Below are 19,900 nucleotides of genomic sequence, written 5' to 3'. Positions count from 1 at the left end.
GGGAAGGAAAAGGTGGTTTGTGGTGTTTTGGGGTGTTTTTTTATCATAAATCTTTGGGGGTTTTTATGATCATTGTGCTACTGGTTAGTGGAAGGATTTATTCTGTGGCCTGACGAGGTCAAGAAACAGCAGCACCACAGGGCTTAGGAAATGAAAAACGAGGGTGGAAGTGGATGCGTGCCACACCGCTGCCAACAAGTGGGATGGAAAGGGCACGTGTGTTCAAGCCTTGCCTGTTTAATCTTATTTTCGAGCAGAATACATAGTAAAGAGTTGAAAATACTCCATTCCCTTGTACCCAGGACAGAGCCAGGCCCCTCTGCAGGCAGGCCGTTGAGCCCCACCAGAGGGGCAGCGCCTCTCCGAGCGGAGGGCCCTGGCGGGCTGTGTTGCCGCCGTTTTGTTCAGCCTGAGGAGACCAGGGTGGGGAGCCTCACCTCAGGGACTGCTGGGGAAGAGCAGCTGGGGGCATCTGCCTAATTCAGGACGGATCAGTAATGGGAGCTGCAGCAGAGCCTCGTGTTACCTCCTTTATTTTAGCAAGGTAAGGTGTGTGTGAGGTGTGGCCTGGGGGTGAGGAGGCCCTCCCTTTGTTCCCTGGGTGCCAGAGCCAGCAGCTGAACCCTGGCCTGAGCCAGGGGCAGCAGTTCAATAACATCGTTTTGTGGATATGTGTTGTATTTCCTGCTTTGGTTTCAACATCAGCTGTTCTGTGAAAGTGGAAAAAAGGATGAGGAATATGATTGAGGCTCAGGGGAAAAGTTTTTCTATCTTGAGTCAATTTCTGGTGGAATTACTGATGTTTCTCTAAAAGTGGACAATGCACAGGAATTTGGCTTAAACTTCCAAATTTTAGTATAATTTCTTAATCTGGACGTAGAAGAATGAATGAGACATGGTGAAATTTGGAACATCATCACTTAATCATATCTTTTGTGTTGATCAGTGTGAGCAGAAGCTTCATGCTGACATACCTCATCTTGCAGTAGAGTTTTACTGTACTCTAGGTGATGCCTTTCTAAAATGGAAGAACCATGAAGTTTTGCCAGTGGAGCAGCTGACCTGTCAAAGAAGAGACAATTCTTTTTAATATTTTGAAGGTAATATTTTTTATTAAGGATTCAGATTTTTAGAATTAAAATGCTTCTGATCTGCACATTTGATAGTGTGTATATCTTAACCATTGCTATGATGGAGAGCAAAAAAATGCTTGCCTTTACTTTTGTGACTTGAGTAGTGATAGGAATTGAAGCACACTGGCTGTTCAGTGCCCTAAAGTCAAAGCCATGGTTAGATACCTCAAAAATAAAAAATGAGTTTCAAACCATGCCTGTGTTTTGTCTTGCATGTTCAGTTATGCTGTTTGTTTAATCTACGCAACTTCTGTTTACCTTAAAAATGTGTTTATTGTGTGTCACAGCTTTTGAACTCTTGTCTGTCTGTAATGACTGTGGCCCATGTCCCCTGTGATTCTAATGTGGTGTAAGTAAATTAAATCTAAAGTAACAGTATAATGGAGTTTAATTCCTCTAATGCTTTTGGGCTCCTTTTCTCTCTGAAAATCACTGTTTTATGGACTGTGCCAGTACTGAGAGCTCAGGTGTGTTCAGTTTTACCACAGAGCTCATAGCATTCCTCTGATGGTGGGCTAAGCTTCAAGCAGAAGAAATCTGCATCAGAATATGGTAGGAGGAGGAAAGAAGTATCCACACATAGGCTCCAGGTGTTTCTTTTTAAGTGTATTTTCCTCCTTTCTTCCCTTGGCTAATAACACCATTTCTCAGACAACCCAAGGTGGTTTGCTACACACTACCTGAATTTACTGACTTGTAATTAGAACTGTTGTGGCAAAGCCTGGTAACTTTTACAAATAGCTTTACTGCATATGAGCTCATGTAGATGGCTTTCAGCTATGGAAGACCACGGTAGGAAGATTTAAAACCTCTCTTAAACTTCTTTGGATGAGAGGCAGTTCACTGAATGGGAATCAACATCTGTCATTCTCTCCTACGTCACCTGGTGAATCCCTGAGAATAATCAGAAAATCCCCTGGCGTCACTGCTGAAACGCCTTTCCTGGGAGGAGTGTTGGGTCAGAGGAGGATGAATCATTCTGGAGGTACAGTTCCTAGAAAACTGTGCATATTCACAATTACAGTTATAATCTTAGGGTACACTTGACATTCTGAGGAATGTGTGGTCTCTGGCTGGCACATAGAATCAAGCCCTTACAGATCACATAAAAGACTAAATGGTAGGTTGTTCACCCTTCAGGAGAAGAGTGGGTCTCACCGTGTTATGTAATGTTGTAATGAAAAGATAAGTTTGAAACAAAATTAATTAATATTTTTAATAGCAAGCATCTGTTAATTAATATTGTTTCATAACAGACATGGGAAAAACATAAATCCCTTAGAATATTTTCTCACAAGAGAAAGAGCATGAATGGCAAAGCTTAACCTCATGATGTGTAACTTACTGGCATGTGGACCCAGTGGCAGAACACAAGCTCTTTAGCTCGGAATCCTCTATAACACGAGGAGATTACACATCAGGAAAGGACCTACATCAGTCAGTAAACTGGGGAAGGGCACAGGGGGTGGGACAGGGGGGTGGAAACTGAGCTAGTTGAACAGTAGAAAACAGAAAAAGAGTGCAGTTTAAATCCTGTCTCACTCTAAACTGGCCCTTGGCTATGCCACATCCTGAATCCCTCTCTGGAAAAGTGCTCACGCCCTGTCTTGCAAAAAAATAATCTAGTTAGGGATTTAAACTTTTCCTATTTATTTCTGGCCCCACATGCATGAGGTCTGCTACAATCCAAGTACTGCAGGAGCTTAGTGTCTTGAAACTTTATTGCAGCTCCAGGAGATCCTTCTAAGAGTCTGCTTTTGCATTTTGACTTTGTGTTTTTAGCTGTTACAACAAATGCTCTGAACAGAAATCTTCAGTAGGATAGATGTTCATTCATGCCAGATTAATATGGAATATATACCTTATATTTTTGCAAGTTTTGACATTTTTTTAAAAAAAATTCCCACAAAAAAATACTACCTATCCAAACATTTGAGCATTTTTACTTACTTCATCTGGTACAAGTTATTGGTCCCTCTGTGATCAATGTCATGGCAGAAAGCAGCAGCAACCATAGCAAAGGCTTCTAGATCAGTATAGTATTTTTTTATTTTGCCTGTCTGTAAAAGAAAACAGACAATTCTGAATGTGTACCTTCCTGAATTTTCCAGTTGGAATTGAAAGGAAAACCCAATAATTCATGTAAGGTTAATATTAGCAACATTACCATCAGCAGAGTAAACATTGTTTGTCCCACATTGAATCCATGTCGCCAGTTATGGTAAGTGATATCTCGATAACCCTTCCTAACAGTGTACATCCATCTTGTAAGAACCTATTATGAACAGAAGAGATTAAGACTATGCTGGTAATTGAAACAAAATGATGGAATGTCTATAAAATTGCTGGAATATACTAGGAAATTACTGTAATCATGTACAAGTTGTATGAAAATAATTGCTTTTCATTGAATTAAGCATGGAAACAGCAACTTATTCTTATGTAAATGCATGTTAATTTAATTCCTGCCATAGATCACACAATTTCAGGATTAGTTTTAAGTTTTTCTTTCAAATATGCAAATGTTTAATTAGTCATGGAAGAATGTTATCCATACCACTAATATTTGAGTATTGCCTACTTCTATATTAAAATACCTACAATCAGCTAATTTTCTTCTACCTTAAAATAAATATAAACAAGATAAAATAAATCAGACCTCAGCTGGGACTTTGAACTTCTCAACAACATTTATCTCAAAGAACAGTCGTATTCCACAAGTTATCAGGCAATGCTCTGTAACGGGAAAGTCACTGAAGCGGAATTCATACAGCTCAAAATCTTTTGGATCAGGTAGTTCTTCTTTCTGTGGGGAAAAGCAAAAAACACAAGGGTTTTTCTGGCAAGAGCAAAGTTGGAAAGACTTTTTTCTTTTCTGACTTCAGTGGAAGCATTGCCTAAGAACAGTGTACACTCTATATATACCTTCAAAGGCCTCACCTTTCAGTACAAATGTATTAAGTTATGAAACACAATGGTGATAACTGCTGGCTTTCTTCTCAAAGAGGATAGGTAAAAGTCTTGGCCAGGCAGTGTTCCTCCTACTCTTAATCTGTTGTTTCTCCTACTCTGCCACAATCTGTTGTGAACATCTCAAGATTTAGTTGAGAAATATCAGGCCTTGGAATTTCTCCATCCTTATATAAAATACTGTGGTTCTCCCACTTTCAGCCTGGTCTCAACACTGCAGTCCATCTTTTTCACAACCGAAATTGTTCTTGTTAAGTGTTGTTCTTCCCTTTTGGATCTTATGAGTAGTCATTAATATAGTGACTAAAATTAACCTGTCTAGAACAAAACATTTTTTACTTTTACAGTACAATAAAGTAACAACAACTTTTTTTTAATAACAGAAGGCTTGCATGCATGCCTACCTACCCATATCCTTGTCTTCTCTTGAAGAGACTTTAGGCAAGCAAAGATTCCTCTGTGTTTTTTAACATCTGGAGTGATGATGGTTTGTTTCTGCTCCACAACTAACTCTCAAAATTAGTCTCTCTTACCCTGTCCTCTGTGACAGTCTCTCTTTGTGATATGCTATATATATTTAATAGGCAAACCTGTAGAATTGATTTGCTACATGGAAAGTGGACTGGAAAATCCTACAAGATCAGATGCAAAAATTCACAGATCTTATTTGTTGTGTTCTTGTTTGCTTGCAGCAGATTCTTGACTGCTTAGCTCTTGAATGGTTTCAGTATATGCATACAGTATACATTGTTTCAGTGCTGAAATGTAGGAAGCATATAGTATTGATGGTTATTATGGCTTACTGCACATCCCTTGGAGTGATTTGCTTTCTAGTGCTGCAGTTGGTCATGATTCTATCCTAGTAATTGCCTTTCTGTACTTTACAATGGTCTATTCTGAATGGTTCTGACCACTGATGAAAATGAGAAATCATTCTAGAAGTAGTGGACTGTATAAGTGCCCCACGTAGTAAATTTCATTAGAAGCTGTCTGAATGCTATTCAGGGTTTTTCTGTCTCTGAAGGGCAGATATTTTCTTCTCCTTGGGATTTTCCTGTGTATTTACTCTGATCTGAGGTCAAGGACAAGGAAACCACGTGGAACAGTGATGGTTTAAGACCCATTACTTTGTGAATCATCAGATCTAGGAACACCTGCTTTATCCCATTAGCTATCTGGGATTCCAGGTCTTATAAAAGGATAAAGCATTGACATGTAGCCTTGGCAGTGCAGAAGATAGTAGACCTTTGAATTTATGACTCCACAATGTTCAGAGAACTCATCTTAATGGATTTTTGGAGATTCAAAAATTCATACCAGTATTCTGGTTTTATATTTAGAGCCTGTACCATAACAATTACTTATTGCTCTACTAGTAGAGAGATTTTTTTCATGTTTATCTATTAATTTTGCAATTCTTCATGCAAATAAATTAAATATACATTAAAACGTATGGTAAGGGACACAAGTCTATTGGTGTTTTCTGGTTTCACCACTTGTAAGCTGTGTGAGCATCTGTTTTGTGGAAGCCAGCAAAACCTTAACACCATTGCATTCCTACATACACATGGACATAATTAAAAAGAGTTTAATGAGATGTTTTCCCTATGGTTATATCTGCTTTAGCAAATGTGATGTAATAGAAGGAAATATGTGAATTGTTTGGTACTGGAAGCCAACAGATTTGTGTGTATTTAACCCTTTTCTTCAGCCTAGCTCTTTTCTGATCCGTTAACAGCGGAAATTCATTCAGTATTTTCCTGGAGCACATCTTTGAATTTTGTTTCAGATAAAGTAAGCCAGTGCCTGTACTCCAGTACTGCTCCACAAGAAAAAATGAAGTGCACTAAGTGGGCACAAACCATTTTCCTCCAAAAGGGCACTTGCTTTCTATATTGAAACGCTAAGGCAGCCAGAGGGCTGCGCGATCTGGAAAAGAAAGTGACTTGTTTTAGTAGGAGCAGTTTTAACCAATTAGGTCAAATCTGTTTTGTCACTGATCACTCTCTTTGGACTTCTGTGCCTAAGGAAATGCAGAAAAATTCATCTGAAAGTAGGTTAGTTCCACTGGACACTCCTACATGTATTCTCTTACCCAAAATGACCTTACATCAATGTTCTTTCTTGTATTTTCAAAATTATATACATTCAGTTGCAAGTATAGCACTGTGCCCATGGATATTTGAAGAAGTTAAGCATTTTAAATGTTACTTCATACAAACTTTTCTATGTAACTCTGACTATCCAACTCTGTTGACACATATTTGGGACAGAATATTTCCCTATAGGTAACAGTGGGCTGTGCATATAGACAAACTGGAGAGGTTGAAGATGATTAAATCAAATCCATCTAGCTTGTGGAACTCAATTGTATTAGTCAGGGTCTGGCTATACACAACTTTTTCTATAATGAGGACACATTGCTATTTGATATAAACATGCTGGCAGAATTTTAAGTTTAATGACTTACCAAAATCCTGATAAGATCCTTTTGATCACATTCTTCTATACTATTTGCATTTAATTTCTCCTTGTATTTCTGAAAATGAAAATGAGTAAGAAATTAAGCTTTTGTGTAGCAAATTTCCTACTTCAATTTTGTGACTGTGGGAGGAAACTCACCAGTATAGATTCAACTTCAGAAGGGGTGGCCTTAGTCTGGTACATAAGCATTTCCTGAGCAATGTCTTTCCTGTTTTCAAGCTTGTTCATTTTGTCATAAGTGTCAGTATTTAAAACAGACCATCCCAGGAACTGTGTGAGAGACTGAAACAAAGCCAAGCGAAGATGACACCATGATGATAAAATTTAACTGAAAATTTGAACTTACTTAAACTTCAGTGCCTTGGTAGTCCCCTTTGAAAAGCAATGTATAACTCTACTTGTTAGAGGCTTTCACCTTCCATCAACAGGTTCTGCTAGCATCTTTTAATGACATTATTTGTCTCAACTTAGTAATTAAGGCCCCATATTTCCATCTTTAATACAGTACTTTGAGGCTTATGAAATTCACATCAGCTGAGTGGACTTAGATACACTGGGTAGAATCTTATCTTGCCCAAGTGTATGTAATCATGAACACTCTGGAAACTCCCATGACCACAGCCATGATACCTTTTGGCATACTGCTTACCCACTGTTAGTTAGGAGATGCTGACCATCACTACAAAGTCAAATGATTAAAACTAAAATAATATCTGACTTTTGTTCAGTATTAGAATGCAAATTCTCTCATGAATTTTCAGGTATATAAAGGGAAATAATTTTTTTTTATTCTTAAGGAACTGTATAATGAAGAAGACAGACATTTGATTAGATGTTAATATAGCCTATTTGACAATGTTTAGACATTTTAACACTACTTTTTACAGTATTTTTATTAACGTCATATAGCTCCTTAAAGCCTCTATTCTTGTTAAACTTACTTCAATGATCTGTTCATCATACTCATCAAAAGGTTTTCCATCTTTCCTATTGTAAAATGTTGCAACTCCCACAATTTCTTCTTTTTTGTTGACAATAGGCAATGACAGGACATTTTTGATAACCCATCCAGACTCATCCACTGGTCCTTTCTGTAGGAAAGTCAAAGAACAGGAAATGTATATTTCTTGAAATTAGTAATACAGCTACTGATAAAGGCAATGTAACACCAAGACCCATGTATCAAAAACCAAGGGGAAAACTATCTATGTAATCACCTGTGTAGCTAATTGGTGGAAAGCAACAGCATACTTTTCTACAGTATTTATAATTATTAACATTACTGGAATTACCTGAAATGTAAAATATTCATCTGCTGGTGCATTCATCATGTTACAAATCTGCAGCATAAACAAAAGGAGTTATTGTTTAAATTGAATAAAATAGACCAAGACTTGCTTGGCCTTTTCTTTTGAAAAGGTGTATTTGTTTTCTAAGCTTACAGCAGTGAGCACCCTAGCTAGCTGCAGAAATTAAAACTGTTCCTATTAAATTAGTTGTGGTTATTCTAACAGATGTCATTCTGGAGTGCTTGCAACAAAGTCCCTCATGTATGATGTCTCACAGTGCTTTAAGCATAACATAAAATAATTTCCAGTTTGAAATGGCAAGGGGGATTACAGAGAGAAATAACTGAGTACTAAGTGTTCTGTCCTTACTACTATTAAAAATGCCATAGGATTACTAATAATTGTCATACAGCACAACTTTGAATTACATATATTTGCTACTCAGGAAGGGATAAGAAAGAAAGAAAATTTTAGAACTGTGTATATGATAATTTTCTTACTTCGATATTTTGTTGTGAGGCATAGTTAACACATCTGGAAAGTGACATCAGACACACATGTTATTCCTCTGATGACACTGGGGGCTTGTCTCCATCCAGACTGCTGGCTCACATTATTTCACTAGGAACGAATGACATGAGGATGCAGCATGGTATTTTTTTAGAGGTTTTGGGTGTGGAGAGGTTTCGGCTTGTTTGCTTTTTGTTTTGTTTTATTTTTTACTCAGAACTACATGAACTACAACTTTTAGGTTTAGCTTTCTCACTGAACTTACAAATCCATTTTCAGCAACATATGTTGGCAATCCACTGGCGAGACACCAGTGATCTGGTGGAGGTGACCTTTAGAGAGAGAATGAAATTAAATTACTTCTGCAATACAGACATGTTAGTTTATCCCTGCAATATACCCAATTACCACACATTCAGAGGCTGCCAATGAATACTTACGGAATTACTTTGATTTCTTCTTGTCCATGTAAAAGGTAGTCAATAATCTTATAAAAGTTGACTTCCTAAATGAAAAATATAAAAACGTGTAGGTGACCTGTACAACCTCAATTTGAAAATTAAGATTCATAAAAAGAAAAATTAATATCCTCACTCGTCCATCAGGTGTCTTGGGGCCTTTGTAAGGCTCTTCCTCCCCCAGCCGGATTGGCCACTCATCATAGAACTCCTGAAAAAATGATTTACAGAGTTCAGCAAAAGAAAAAAAAAAATGTAAAAATCAGTTCTGTGTTCATAGATAACATGACATCTGTGACTAGCAATTTTATTTTTCCTTCTCAATAGCTGTACTATGGTCATGTTTCAGACAATATTAAGAAAATATTATTAAATACATTCCAGGCAAGAAATGTTAGCCATTAAATTCTAGGCTAATCTGAAGCTTATCTCTGAATGGTTGTACATCTTAACTGTTATTTTAGAAGGCAGGTATTTATAAAGCAACAATCAGACCTGCACTCCTCTCTTCTTCCCTTTCTGACATGGAATTATTACTATGACAAATTATTTTGGAATAAGCCTTTATGTTTATCATGATTGTATCCTTTGTTGTGCTTACATTTTGTATATACATTTTGTAACACAGTTAGATTTTATGTAAGTTATCCCAAAGGGTTAGAAAGCATGGTAACTTTGTGTCTTGGAGAGACACACACTAGAAATATGCAGAGCAAATTAATTAGAAATATGGCTGTTATAACTTAAAATTTGGAGGAACACATTTCTAGCAAGTAGGCAAAATGATTGTTACCTTCTCTTTAGTCATGTCCAGCAGGCCAACAGAGTATCTTTCACAGTTCAAAAATATTCGAATAGTGTACAGTGCTTTGTGAAACTGCCGTTCTATATCTGTTAGCTCCTCAAAGACTTTGTTAGCAGACAACAAAAGCATCTATTTACAATGAAAGAGAAAGAAAGTATATGTTCACAACAGTAAGAAAACATAAACGTATGAATCCTAAGCATTCCAGGTTAAAATCATATTGTTACAAAATAAAAAATATTAAATAGATGCTGTTCTTACTTCAATAAGCTTGCAATAATATAAAATAATGGGAATAATAATGGTTTCACACAAAAAAACAAGTATTATTATTAACACATTCTTCTATACCTGACTTCTTCGGGATTCAATATTATGGAGATAGGATGTATGCTGACTTCTCATGATCACAGATATAAAATTGAGGTATTTTTTAAAGACCTAAAAATGACAACAAGCAGAAAAAAGACAAATGTATCAGATCAAGAGGTAGAATCACTCAAACTACTTCTTGTACTGCTGTTTGACATTTGAAGTTATTACCTCTTCATCCTCTTTTGAGAACTCAGTAGCATTTAATTTGTTGAGTGCCATCACAACAGCAAGCACCTCTTTACCCTGCATAATCGGGGCTGCCAACATATTCATTGTTGTATAACCAGTTTGTTTGTCCAGAAAGTCAGAGAAATGGTTGTTCTGAAAGAAAAAAAAACAACAAACAAACAAACAAAACAAACAACACACAAATGAAATTTATAATAATTAGTTACCATGCCCAGAGAAAGTGATCATTTAATTTGATAATTTATGTTTGAAATTCTATAAGCACAGTTTCACAGCACAGTAGATTTATACTTGCAAAAACGTGTCTTCATTATTTGATACAATCTTGCAGAGTTATATGTACAAACTTAACTTAGGCATCAGTTATGAATATAGATTCTGAAAGCAAGTTCTGTGCAGTTTTATTATTATAATAATGAGGAATTTCAAATATGGGAAAATCTAGAAGAAAGGCAACAATAATATGACTTTGTGGCTACCTGAGAGTCTAATACATATGTCTTGCATGCAAGAGAATTACTTCATATCTATGTTATCATTTATTCTTATTTAATTATTTTTGTAGCTAAAATTCATTATACTGTCCCATTACACCATGTTTAAAACCACCATCTATCCTGAATGTATATGGCTAAAACCATTTCTGACAGAGAGGCATCTCCAGCAGGTTTGCATCTGGCTGAGCTGTTTCTTATTTCTTCCTCTCGAACAGACTCCCATTCTTACTGCTCCTAGCCCAACATGTTATTCTGGTGAATGGGAGGGAGTAGGACCAGAGATCAGGACACAGAGCTGCTTTTGTTGGATGTGTGATCCTGTGACTAATGAACAAGCCACAACTAAATACCCCACCAATTTAATCCTTGAAACTGAGTCATAGAATCATAGAATCATAGAATCATAGGGGTTGGAAGGGACCTTGAAAGATCATCTAGTCCAACCCCCCCACCAGAGCAGGGTCACCCAGAGTACATCACACAGGAAGGCGTCCAGGCAGGTTTTGAATGTCTCCAGAGAAGGAGACTCCACAACCTCTCTGGGCAGCCTGTTCCAGTGCTCTGTCACTCTCACAGTAAAAAAAAATTTTCTGATATTCACCTTAAACCTCCTCTGCTCCAATTTGTATCCATTACTCCTTGTCCTATCACTGGTCATCACTGAAAAAAGCTTAACTCCATCTTCTTGACACTCACCCTTTACGTATTTGTAAACATTGATGAGGTCACCCCTCAGTCTCCTTTTCTCCAAACTAAAGAGACCCAGCTCTCTCAGCCTTTCCTCATAAGGGAGATGTTCCACTCCCTTAATCATCTTTGTAGCTCTGTGCTGGACTCTTTCAAGCAGTTCCCTGTCCTTCTTGAACTGAGGGGCCCAGAACTGGACACAATACTCCAGATGCGGCCTCACCAATGCAGAATAGAGGGGGAGCACTCCTCAGGAGTGCTGAGGAGGGTTTAGTAAAAGCTGTTCTTTTAATGCTTTTATGTAGAAATCACTGAGAACCTGGCTGGCGTTTCATGGAAAACTTTCATTTACTCATATCGAAGAAATTCTTGGTGTTTTCACTGAAATGTTCTAGTGTTCTCTTAATTTGAAATAGGGATTTGAAATTTGTCAGGGAAGTCTGTTTGCCATGGGTGGTTGCATTTTATGATGTTCTTACGATAATACATCTAAATGAGCTGAGTTACAAGTTGGGGGATTGAAATCTGTCCATGCTGAGAAGTGACATGGTTCTACTAAAACAGGTAAAATACCCAGACTGTCTTCACTGGGCCTTTTCCATCCCCTTGCCTCTGCCACTTCTAACAAGGCAGAGCTCAAATTTCTTCAGCACTCAGGTCCTGATCTACAATCAATGGCAGATTCTCCTTGAACTCCTGTAACAGGTCTGCTTCTCATTTCTCAAGGTGATGAGCAGCTGTTGCTAACTGAGAATGTCAAAAGGTGATGAGCAACCTGGTCACCAGGGAAGGTCAGACCACATAGATAATAATGGCAGCCTGCCAGAGGGAGACAAAAGGAGTCCTGTTTTAAGGACATTTAGCTGGAACCAAGATTCCCAAACCTTACCAGTTCCCTGCTGTTAGCAAATATTTGTGAAGCCGCTTATAGAGTGACTGACTTGCTACTAAATGTCTACCCAAGGAGGTGGTACATATTACTGCTGTTACTGGAAAATCTGCATGGTGGATCTGAACATGAGCCAGGAGTGTGCCCAGGTGGCTAGCAAGGCCAATGGCATCCTCGCCTGCATCAGGGATAGTGCAACCAGCAGGACCAGGGAGGTGATCTTACCCCTATGCTCGGCCTTGGGGAGGCCACACCTCAAGTGCTGTGTGCAGTTGAGCACCACAGTATAAGAAGGACATTGAGGTGGTGGAGAGGCTGCAGAGAAGGGAACCTAGGTTGATGAGAGGTCTGGAGAAAAGGTCTTACAAGGAGATGCTGAGAGAGCTGGGCCTGTTAAGCTTGGAGAAGAGGAGGCTGAGGGGTTTTAGAGCTCTGTATGCTACTGTGACAGAATGCATAAACATTTCACTCACTCCTGGATTTCTGGATGCTTAAAAGGAACCTGTATACAGCAAGTGAGCTGAATCAGCAGGACAAAGCTGCTGAATCTGAATTTGTTCAATAAGTGCAGACTGAAGTTAGAAGTGGTGGTGTTCAGAGTGTTCAGAAGAAGCACTTTGGTCATACAATTTTAGCAAAGGATAGAAACATTATAAAGCATGCCAGTTTGAGCTGATAAACAAAAAGTTCAGTAACTACAAGCCATCCTGAGTTATGTCCAGCTAGTGCAATGTAGAAAGATTTAAATACCTCATAACATATTGTCAGCATTCCCACAGCACATACAAAGATTTCTAGCACATGTGATGTGCATATACAAGCAAAAATTTGTGCTTAGATTTAGGCCTTTTGATACTGAGTATTTTGCACATAAGTGCTAGGAGATTTTAAGCCCTTATTTCAAGTTTTCAAAATATTTTCTCTTGAGGACATAAGTTCCTTTGTTTTCAAAGTAAATACGTTTTCACAATGTCTGGAAGATCATGTTCATAGATAAATAAGCAAGAAATGTACTCTGTGGTACCAGAGCCAGAAGAGCATCTTTGTGCTCCCACGAATATATGAATTTGGACACTTAGTCTATTTAGGTGTGATCTTATGAATCCAACCATCTCTTAGAGCAATGTTGTGAACTTTCAGCTCTCAGTTAAATAATTAAATAGGCTTTTTTAAAAAATGAAAGAAAGGTGATCTGTTGATACCTCCCTAACTGTAGTCCATTTGCAAGCATTTTCTACTAGTTCCATTTAAAGCTAAGATACCTAGCCATTTACTGTACACTGACCAGTTCTGTACATATATCCTAAGCTGTTCAACATGTCCTGGATTTGTACTAAGCTAACACCAGCATACAGAAGTGGAAAATCAGGATGCCTCTTGGTGTTCATCTTTCTGTTACAGGTGATGGAAGGTTAACTGGAGAGGAGTTTGGCAGGCTACTAAGGATCTAGCCTATACACTTTAAATTAGTAGTTAATTCATGTTTCTTGATTCTTTAAACAATTACAGCAATTTTATCTCACTGTAACTTACCAGTACTACTAACATTATTATTATTATTATAAACCTTTTACCAGTGAAATATCAGTATAATGCTCTAAGTTAAAACAATTTGGCCTCATCTTTTAAATTCCTTTAAATTATCTAAGCCTAATTTCCAGCATGTTCCTGAGTTCTGATTCTACTGAATCACAAGTCACTGTTGTGAAAACAGTATGATCACACCTCTGTGAAAGGGAAAAAATAAGGCCATTCTTTGTAAGTTGTTGTTTTTTTTCCTGATATGGCAGTTACACATCAACTTGCTTAGTGAGACCATACCCATATCTGACTCTGAATTGTAGCTACACAATCATAAGTTCATGTTTGTAATAAGGTAAAATAAATACAAATGAGAAAAAATAATTTCCATGGCAACCAGACATTTAGAGAAAACAGTTAAGTTTAAAAGACTGTCTGAGCAGATAATACTTTACAGTTATCTAGTTTGGGTTTTCTTGAAAATAAAAAACATAAATCAGTGTTATTTTATTTTTTTCTGATAAGTTCTTCTTGATGGACTGGCCAGAGATAACCATCTTGTGTCTCTCTCATTTCATGGCTCTCCCTGCAGATCTCATTTCCTTTTTAGGGAGTGATATGCTCCTCTGTGTTTCCTTTAACCAGTTTTACAATACCTTATTTATTTCATTATTGATTCTTCATTGGCTGGTTATAGATATCCCACAATTCTTAAACAAACTATGAAAAAGAGCTCTGCAAAAATTTTTAACCTTCTGCTGGTTTTGTTCTATGCCAAGCTTAAAAGATGATGAAGACCATCATTCTAATGTTATTGACCCATCCTACTGTGTTTAATAAAGGAAGTACATCTCCCAGTTCATAATGTTGTATTAGGATTTGCTACACTTGCTAAGCCTTGAGCATTTCTGATTGGATTAATGATAAAATGTAGCCTGAGACAAGTGAGTTTGACACTATTGGAAACTCCAGGTCAACATCTGTAGCGTTAATTTTATATTTATTCAGTATAAATGTGATCAGAAAATGGAAAAGAAATATTGTAAGTAATGAGACAGGTTAACCCTTGTTAATTTTATTTCCATTGCACATGCAAAACTATGTAATTTATACAAATGCAGGAAAGACAGAGAAACTGAGAAGTGTGAAACACATCTCAAATGGAAAGTTTAAGGGAACAAGGGTCTCTCTTTCCTGTTCAGATAGTCAGGGTGAAGTTTCACTGGTCTAGTTGATTTGAGGTAACAGGAACAGCACCTCAAAATTGTTTTTACCGAGGCTTCTCACATCTCTAGTATACTTGTTTATTCCCAATTGCTTTTAATTTGGAACACCACAGGCATCTTCATTGCACTTGTGGTTTGAACTGTTAGGAAATTAGATTTTCCCATAAACCTTTGCTTCCTTGACCAGGGGTCTTGCTAGGAAGCATGATGTTGTTTTGTTCATGTCCCACAGATGGCATTTATACCATCACCATTATTCCCTTTCAAAAGACTCTTACTGTTCCTTCCTTCTTTTGCCAACTCTGAGTGACATGTCAGTATCTGCTGTGAAGCACACCTGCAGTTTGAGTTTGGCAAAGTACACCAAATACCACAGTTAAGGAGAAGTGAAAAGACTTAATCCTGCAGCTGAGGTTGTAGTGCCAAGAGGGCAGATGTATATTTTCCTCCAACTCTTTCCTCTTCAAAAGCACAAAAAAAGAAAGGCTTTCTGGGACCCCTCACGGTCATGACTACTTTGCTCACGTTGGTCTGGAGATTCTGGATTGGATAGATGAGCTCAGACTGGTTAAAAGACATCATCCTTTGTATGTGTGATGACCAGGAGCATTACTGAAACAGAAACCACAGGAACCTCTGACATCAGGAGCTGGTGTCACACTCTCATCACCATCACACTTTTCATATGTTTCAGTTTATCTTGCTTGTAGCCCTGCAGTATTTTCTCCTCTTCCTGATTTTGGTCTCCCCCTGATTGTCTTGCATTGGCTCAAGTTTCTCAAACAAAATTTATACTACTGAGTAGGTGGTATTGGTGTGCTATATTGTTTCATCTCTTATTCACCTTATCCTAATTTAAACTCACAAATATTTGTGTTTCATAATGATATAATTGAGTATGAATGGAAAATAAAAAGTACCAACCGTCAGCTATGAAAATGTCATCAGTCTGAATCAAAACAAAACCCAATTAGCTAAATGAGATGGTCATTCATTAGGCCACAGTCAAAAAAATCCTGTTTTGTCAGGGATATAAAGCAACTACATTTTGACATGTGATTTACTGGCATTATATTGATATCTTCAAGATCACTAGAGTTTTGTAACTGAATCAAGTAGAAATTAATATATATTTAACAACATTTAATGTCACTGAAATGTCAGCTTTGTATTTTACCATATATAGTGGCTATTTTGCAGCTTCTTGAAATTAAATCTCTATTATATTGCTGTTAGTATTTTTTCACATAAAGCATGAAAATTGGGCTAAAAGGGAGCTTTTCATTTTAATTTTTAATGTTAATTTTTTCTTCTACCTCTCCATTTTCCCCCATATTTAGTTTATCTTAGGATTGTTCCTTCCTATTCTCTTTCCTTTCCAGACATTCAGGAAGGCTTTACTCCTCTAGTATTTTGTATCTTTGCTCTAGTATTTTGTATCTTAACAACTCTAAGGTTTTTTTTCAAGAACTTCCCTCTAAAATTACTTTAACAATCTTCCTCTGGCCTTTGAAGCTTTTTTTTTCCATACTCCGCCTTGTCAGTATGTTGGATATTTGGGTTTCTTCTCCAATGTGTCATAGTGAGGGAACTAGCAGAACGTGAGTTAAGGACTGAGACATCTTACTAGCAAGTGACTGCCTTGCTACCAGCCCCACTGCAAAGTCACTATTCTTTCAATTTTCAGTGTTATTCAGCTTCGTATTTTTGTCATGATGTGTGTGATTCCAGCAGTGTCTTCTTGCCCTAGGAGAGAGTTCAAGGACAACACCTTGTTCCAGGACCACTGCTGTGTGTTACCAGACCAACTGCTTACACACAGCAGCTGGACAAACAGTAAGTACCCAGGTCTCCTCACTGACACATGGGAGTTTGAACCACTGAGCTGCAAAACTATGTATTCCTCCACTCTTTTCTCTCCCCTCTTCAAATAATCTTAAAGTTATTTTACAATTTGGTGTGCATCCAAGAAAAGGGATGGAGAGTCTCTTCTTCCTCATTACAGGATCAGTCAGCCTAGAATCTGGGGACCGGCACGTTTCCATGAGTCTGAAGCTGCTGTCACCTCAAACAGGCCTAGAATTAAAGTCTTTCCCACCATTGCATTAAAGAGAAGTACAGCTCCCAGAAAAAAAAGACTCATGCAAACTGAAGCTGACTTAGTTTATGAAGGGATGATACAAGTGCTTGCAACTTGAAGATGTAATTAAGTTGTTTTGTATCATAGGTTTCCAGTGTTTAAATTAGATGCCACAACAGTTGCTGCTCTGGCTGCTTAATCTGAGTTGAAAGCACCAGAATCTCTCCACACACTGTTATTTCTTTTCTTCACTGGGGGTTGTGGACCCAGGACGTCTAAAAATAAAGGCTTGTTATTTCAGTGTCAGAATATTTGAGTTCCTGTATGGAGCTAATCCAAAGGCCTTCATTTGTTCTGAAGATTTTTTTACACAATTTATATAATTTTATACTGAACTATAACCAGGAACATTATGTCTTGAGTTTCCAATCCTCAGTTAAGTCTTCATCTTCAAATATCTCTGAATTACAAAGACTAATGCAATAATTGAAATACATCATGGATTAAAGAAAATATATAGTCTTTATTATTTGTTCTTACAGGCTAAGAATGTAAGATTTTGATTCCCCAGAAGACATGCTTCTTGTTTAACTATTTTGTAGTTCTTTTCATTTGGAAATAATGCCTTAGCAAAAGATGTAAGGTAATTGTACTCTTTATCATGTTGTCCATTTTATCAGTTAATATTTAACAATACTAATGGACAGCTAAAATTTTATGCAATCTATTATTTTACTTTGGAATATTTGAGTTCCAGCCTGTTCCAGACCCTAGGAATAATGTGAGGCAAGTGATTCAGGTAGTGGTCCTGCCTGGCCTGCTGTTTCTCACTACTGTTAAATCCTGGATTAAACATTATTAGCTCTTGCAGTCAACAGGTCCTTAATCTTGTGGGGGTAGACTGTTCTGGCTACTAAGTTAATTATGGAAGATCTGTATCTTTTCCTTTGCATTTCTTTTCTGAAGCATTAGTCAGGATGAGTAGCTTCCTCACGTTTATTGGTACCTTGCCAGGTTGAAGAAAAAGATAATCCCTGAAGAACTGGCTACCAGGCATTTGAAGTGGAGTCTTAGGTTTTTCAATGATTCATTGCTGTTGCAATCTTTCATCACATTCACTCTTGTTATAAGTGGATGGTGACTGAAGCATTAAAATGTCTCACTGGGCGTTTGTCAACATCTTGTACTTAGACTTAAAAAACACTGCTGTTTGGATATGGATTGTGTCAACAATACAAAGTGTTAGAGATGACATTTTTTAAGTGCTATAGCCATCTAGAATTATTCTTTTTGTATTCTATTTTGTATTCTGTTAAGACAGTAGGGGCAAAACTCCTCCCTAACTCCAGAAACAATCAAGTTTGGCTGAAGTGCATACAAAGTGATCTGAAAAATGATTATTCTTTTAAAAATATCATAAATGCTTCAGCGGCAGCCTATTTCTGCCCCCATGGACTCATTACATTCCTTAAAAGTTACTGACTAAAGCTGCAGTTCTGTGTTCATTACAGAGATAAAGATTCTGTTGACATTAGTGGAAGCTTTGTCTGTGTGCAGAGCGTGGATTTGGACACTTGATTTTATTTTTTTTACAAATGGAGAGGGAATGGTGACAATTTTGAGACTTTTAGGGTTGTTTTTAAATAAAAAATTTTGGTCCCAGAGCAGTCTCTGGGAGTTTTTGCAATTAACTTATAAAATGTCAATGTTTTGATAGCATTTTGTTACCAAATGTGGATTAATGGCACCATAGTTTAACTGCATTTTTAAGTGCAGGTCTAATGGCATAGACCTCATTAATCCTAAGAGGGTAAATGGATGCCTAAGTAAAGGTTACCATAGAATGACTGACTAATAGCTGGAGAGATATTCAGCAAACATGAATGAATTTGTAAGTGCAAAAGTGTACCTAGCCGGACTAGAAGGACAGAAGCATTCTTTTATTTAAGCCTATCCAAACTACATTTGTCACAAAATTTAGAACAATTCCTAATTCAAATGCAGAAATATTTGGGCAGCCCTCCTTAGGGCACCTCTCACATAATGATACTGAGGAGCAGTGCAGTGTCTGGTAGAATGCACATCTTCCGTGATCCTCCTGATCTTTTCTCATGTAATCAGCCTTATGAATTTAGAAGGATTATCCTCCAATCTCCCCGTGTGGTACTAAGAGGCAGTAAGTCAGTTGCTTCTTGTGGAAACAGCAGACATTGAAGAAGCATTTTAATGGTCAGTTAAAAATCCACTCATTTGTTTTCTCAAATCAGTCATTCTTCCTTACATCTGAGGTAGTTTATTATACATTGGGATGTTCTCTTCATATGTATATACATTTTCATTTGTTTCTGAGCTTTAAAAGTAGTCCTTTATTTCACAGAATCACAGAATCATCATGGTTGGAAAGGACCTCTTAGATCACTGAGTCCAACTATCAACACAAAAACCCAAACACAAACAGCCACACACACTCCACCAAAAAGCACCCACAAGACCCCCTACAACCTCAGTCACTACAGCATGCCCTGAAATGCCACATCTACACATTTCTCTAATACCTCCAAGGATGGTGACTCAACCACCTCCCTGGGCAGGCTGTTCCAGTGCCCGACCACTCTTGCAGTATAAAAATTCTTCCTAATATCTGATCTGAACCTTCTTTGCCACAACTTCAGGTCATTTCCTCTAGTTCTGTCATTATTTACTTGGGAGAAGAGGCCAACACCCACCTCCCTACAACCTCCTCTCAGGTAGTTGTAGAGAGCTGATTTCTTTAAAATGCTGATTTCT

The 19,900-nt window shown here is 37.6% G+C and overlaps 1 protein-coding gene across 1 annotated transcript in view; it reads right to left on the bottom strand.

Annotated features, from left to right (window-relative positions):
- PDE6C (phosphodiesterase 6C) overlaps positions 1–19,900 on the bottom strand; it is a 28,304-nt gene that overhangs the window by 6,679 nt on the left and 1,725 nt on the right. The window contains exons 2-15 of the mRNA XM_051616427.1: positions 10,193–10,345; positions 10,001–10,090; positions 9,638–9,778; positions 8,981–9,055; positions 8,827–8,891; positions 8,652–8,718; positions 7,880–7,927; positions 7,529–7,678; positions 6,726–6,869; positions 6,574–6,642; positions 3,793–3,939; positions 3,301–3,408; positions 3,084–3,193; positions 975–1,062 (exon numbers count right to left, since the gene is read on the bottom strand). Coding sequence (XP_051472387.1) covers positions 975–1,062; positions 3,084–3,193; positions 3,301–3,408; positions 3,793–3,939; positions 6,574–6,642; positions 6,726–6,869; positions 7,529–7,678; positions 7,880–7,927; positions 8,652–8,718; positions 8,827–8,891; positions 8,981–9,055; positions 9,638–9,778; positions 10,001–10,090; positions 10,193–10,345 — 1,455 coding nt within the window. The remainder of the gene's footprint in view (positions 1–974; positions 1,063–3,083; positions 3,194–3,300; positions 3,409–3,792; positions 3,940–6,573; positions 6,643–6,725; positions 6,870–7,528; positions 7,679–7,879; positions 7,928–8,651; positions 8,719–8,826; positions 8,892–8,980; positions 9,056–9,637; positions 9,779–10,000; positions 10,091–10,192; positions 10,346–19,900) is intronic.

This window comes from Apus apus, chromosome 4 (genome assembly GCF_020740795.1).
Source record: "Apus apus isolate bApuApu2 chromosome 4, bApuApu2.pri.cur, whole genome shotgun sequence".
Lineage (NCBI taxonomy): Eukaryota > Metazoa > Chordata > Aves > Apodiformes > Apodidae > Apus > Apus apus.
The sequence above is the reverse complement of the archived record's forward strand: the minus strand, read 5'-3'. Positions and strand labels throughout refer to the sequence as shown.